Source organism: Pinus tabuliformis, chromosome 1_2, assembly GCF_031772625.1.
Source record: "Pinus tabuliformis cultivar Carrire ecotype Pingquan chromosome 1_2, CPIR1, whole genome shotgun sequence".
NCBI lineage: Eukaryota > Viridiplantae > Streptophyta > Pinopsida > Pinales > Pinaceae > Pinus > Pinus tabuliformis.
The window spans coordinates 160,322,202-160,324,791 of record NC_142298.1 but is presented as its reverse complement, the minus strand read 5'-3'; the positions used below and the strand labels follow the sequence as shown (position 1 = coordinate 160,324,791).

At 39.7% G+C, this 2,590-nt stretch overlaps 1 protein-coding gene across 1 annotated transcript; it reads left to right on the top strand.

Annotated features, from left to right (window-relative positions):
* Nucleotides 1–585: 585 nt before the first annotated feature.
* LOC149204996 (metalloendoproteinase 1-like) lies at nucleotides 586–1,797 on the top strand. The gene has a single exon (XM_089397264.1). It carries the CDS (start codon nucleotides 586–588, stop codon nucleotides 1,795–1,797), a length of 1,212 nt encoding a protein of 403 aa, XP_089253390.1.
* Nucleotides 1,798–2,590: the final 793 nt, after the last annotated feature.

Below are 2,590 nucleotides of genomic sequence, written 5' to 3'. Positions count from 1 at the left end.
TTATTATTTTCTAGCTTAATTAAACTAAGCTGCAAACACTGACAACTCTGTAACTGTCATTTATTTATATAATAATTTTTTTATTTCCTTTATTTTTCCTTATACACTGCGTATGGCAAATGTATATATATGGATCGTTTGTAAACTTTCAAGAAAGGTGATATATATAAAGAACCGTAAGTAACTAAGAGAAGGTGATATATATATATATATATATATATGAAGAATGGTATAACCAAGAGAATCTGTCTGTCCTAATTTCAATTTGATATCAGGTTTTGGAGAGCAAGTAGTTTAAATAAGTATTATTGACTTAAGGCGATTATTAAAAGCTGAAGAGCTTTAATGGCCACAATACTGTATCTGTGCCGAGCGCTGTTATGCTTTTCTTTGTAGTTGTGGTGGCAGTTTTGTTGGCCAAGGCAACCTCCTTCCAAGAACGAACAGAAACAGAATTATAAGTAGATGTCTGTAACAGCTTAATTTTCAATTTGATGAATGATCTCGAGAAATTGATATTTGGGTTTGGACATTTAAAGAAGTGTTGTGAGGGTCAAGGCAATTATTAATTGCCAAAGAGATTTAATGGCCACAATACGTTATCTGTGCAGAGGGCTGATAGGCTTGGTAGTTCTGGTGGCTGTTTTCTTGGCCAATGCCACCTCATCCCACGGACGAACAGATAACAGTACTATGCTCAGGATCCCGTCCACGAATCACCCGAAAGTCGATAAGCTGCCTATCACAGCGGCCTCAAAATTTGATTTGCTGAGCAACTTGAAGAAAGGAGACACGCACAGTGGACTCACAGACTTGAAGAAATTTCTAGGAACCTTCGGATATCTCCCGCCTCCTCAATACTCGCCACCCACAGCGCTCTTCGACGACCACCTAGAGGCAGCCCTACGTTTGTACCAGAGGAGCTTCAATCTTTCTGCGACGGGAGTTTTAGACAGAGCCACCCTGGACGTTCTGCGGGTGCCCAGATGTGGGAGGGAAGACGTTCGAGACGGCTTGCCTCTCATGCTCCTTCCAAGAGCGAATAGAAGATCCAGTCGAAACGGTAGACGGTTGCCTCCCCCACTGGAGGGCCAGCAATGGAAGATCTTGGGCGGTAACAAAAAGTGGGAGACCACAAGAAATTTGACGTACGCCTTTTCCTCCCTCCCTGAGTCGAACATCTTGACGAACAAAGATATTAGATCTGCCGTGGGTTCCGCCTTCCAGTCGTGGGCCGCTGTCGTTCCCATTGATTTCCATGAGACGAATGACTTTGAAGGGGCGAATATAAAGATTGAGTTCCTCGACGGAGACCACGCAGATGGATTTCCCTTCGACGGGCGTATGGGCGTACTGTCGCATGCGTTTGCGCCGGAGGACGGCCGATTTCACCTCGACAGTGCCGAGCTTTGGACGGTTAGCATGGCCATCACGGATGACAGGTCTGCCATGGATGTTGAGACGGTGGCGGTTCATGAAATCGGGCACCTCATTGGATTGGACCATTCCAGTGTCAATGGCTCCGTCATGTTTCCCAGTCTTGAAAGCAGAAAGGTAAAGCGTGAGTTGACGGATGATGATATCGATGGCGCCACGGCTCTCTACGGCCCTCGCACTTTCCGACAGAACTCTGAGAGTCCACACAGAACGGCTGATGAGGAATTCAAGAAGCATCATCCGGGATACCAAAGGCTTCCCAATTCCAGTAACACTAGACTTGATTGGGCTCTGTTCGTATTTGTTTTTAGGGAATGCTTTCTTCCTGCCGTTTGTTGGTTAATCTTGTGTTGGTTTTAGGGGTGGATTTTTCATACTTAATGGAGGCATAAGCAGAACACACAGAAATACATTCTTTGATATTTACAATCCGTGGCGGCCTTTCTTAAAACCGCTCAGACGCAGGCCATGATATTGGTCATGTATTTGAATTATTTTGTGAGCAAAGCTATTACCGTGCATGAAATCGAATGCCTCTTGTGCAAACACTGTGTAAAACATGGCAGCTCAACGCTTTCGCTGAATGCGCGATGATATTCCACTGATTTTATTTGATTTACATAATGTAATGTAAAGTTATTCAGAAATACGAAAATCCAACTGCTCTTTTTACGGACTTATGACTTCTACGACAGCAGTGCTTCACAGTGTTTCAAAATTTTCAATCTTTTACATTTTAGGTTTTACTTATAATAATTTATTTTTTATAAAATTTATTTTTCATTTATTTAAAATTCTAACACATTTATCAAATGTTGATGTTAAGTTATGATGTTATTTTAAGATTATGTAAAATGGTTACCGTATTTTTCTAATTATAATGTTATTAATGATTATCTAAATTTTAGGTTTTTTTTTTTTTTTTTTAAAGATAACTTTTAGCTTCAACATTGATCCTCATACCTTAATAAAAACGGAATTCCCAATAAAAATCCACATCTCATGGATTTAAGTATTAGTTACTTAAAAAATATCTATATTATTTATAGATATGAAATGTATGCAACAAGTATGGTTTACTTCTTTTTCTATCATGCAGATAGATATACCTATCTATATTTATTAATAGAAATTAAAAAATTAGATTTTTTAT

Excerpts from the sequence above, each read along its gene's own strand:
- LOC149204996 (XM_089397264.1), top strand. The coding sequence starts at position 586 with ATGGCCACAATACGTTATCTGTGCAGAGGGCTGATAGGCTTGGTAGTT.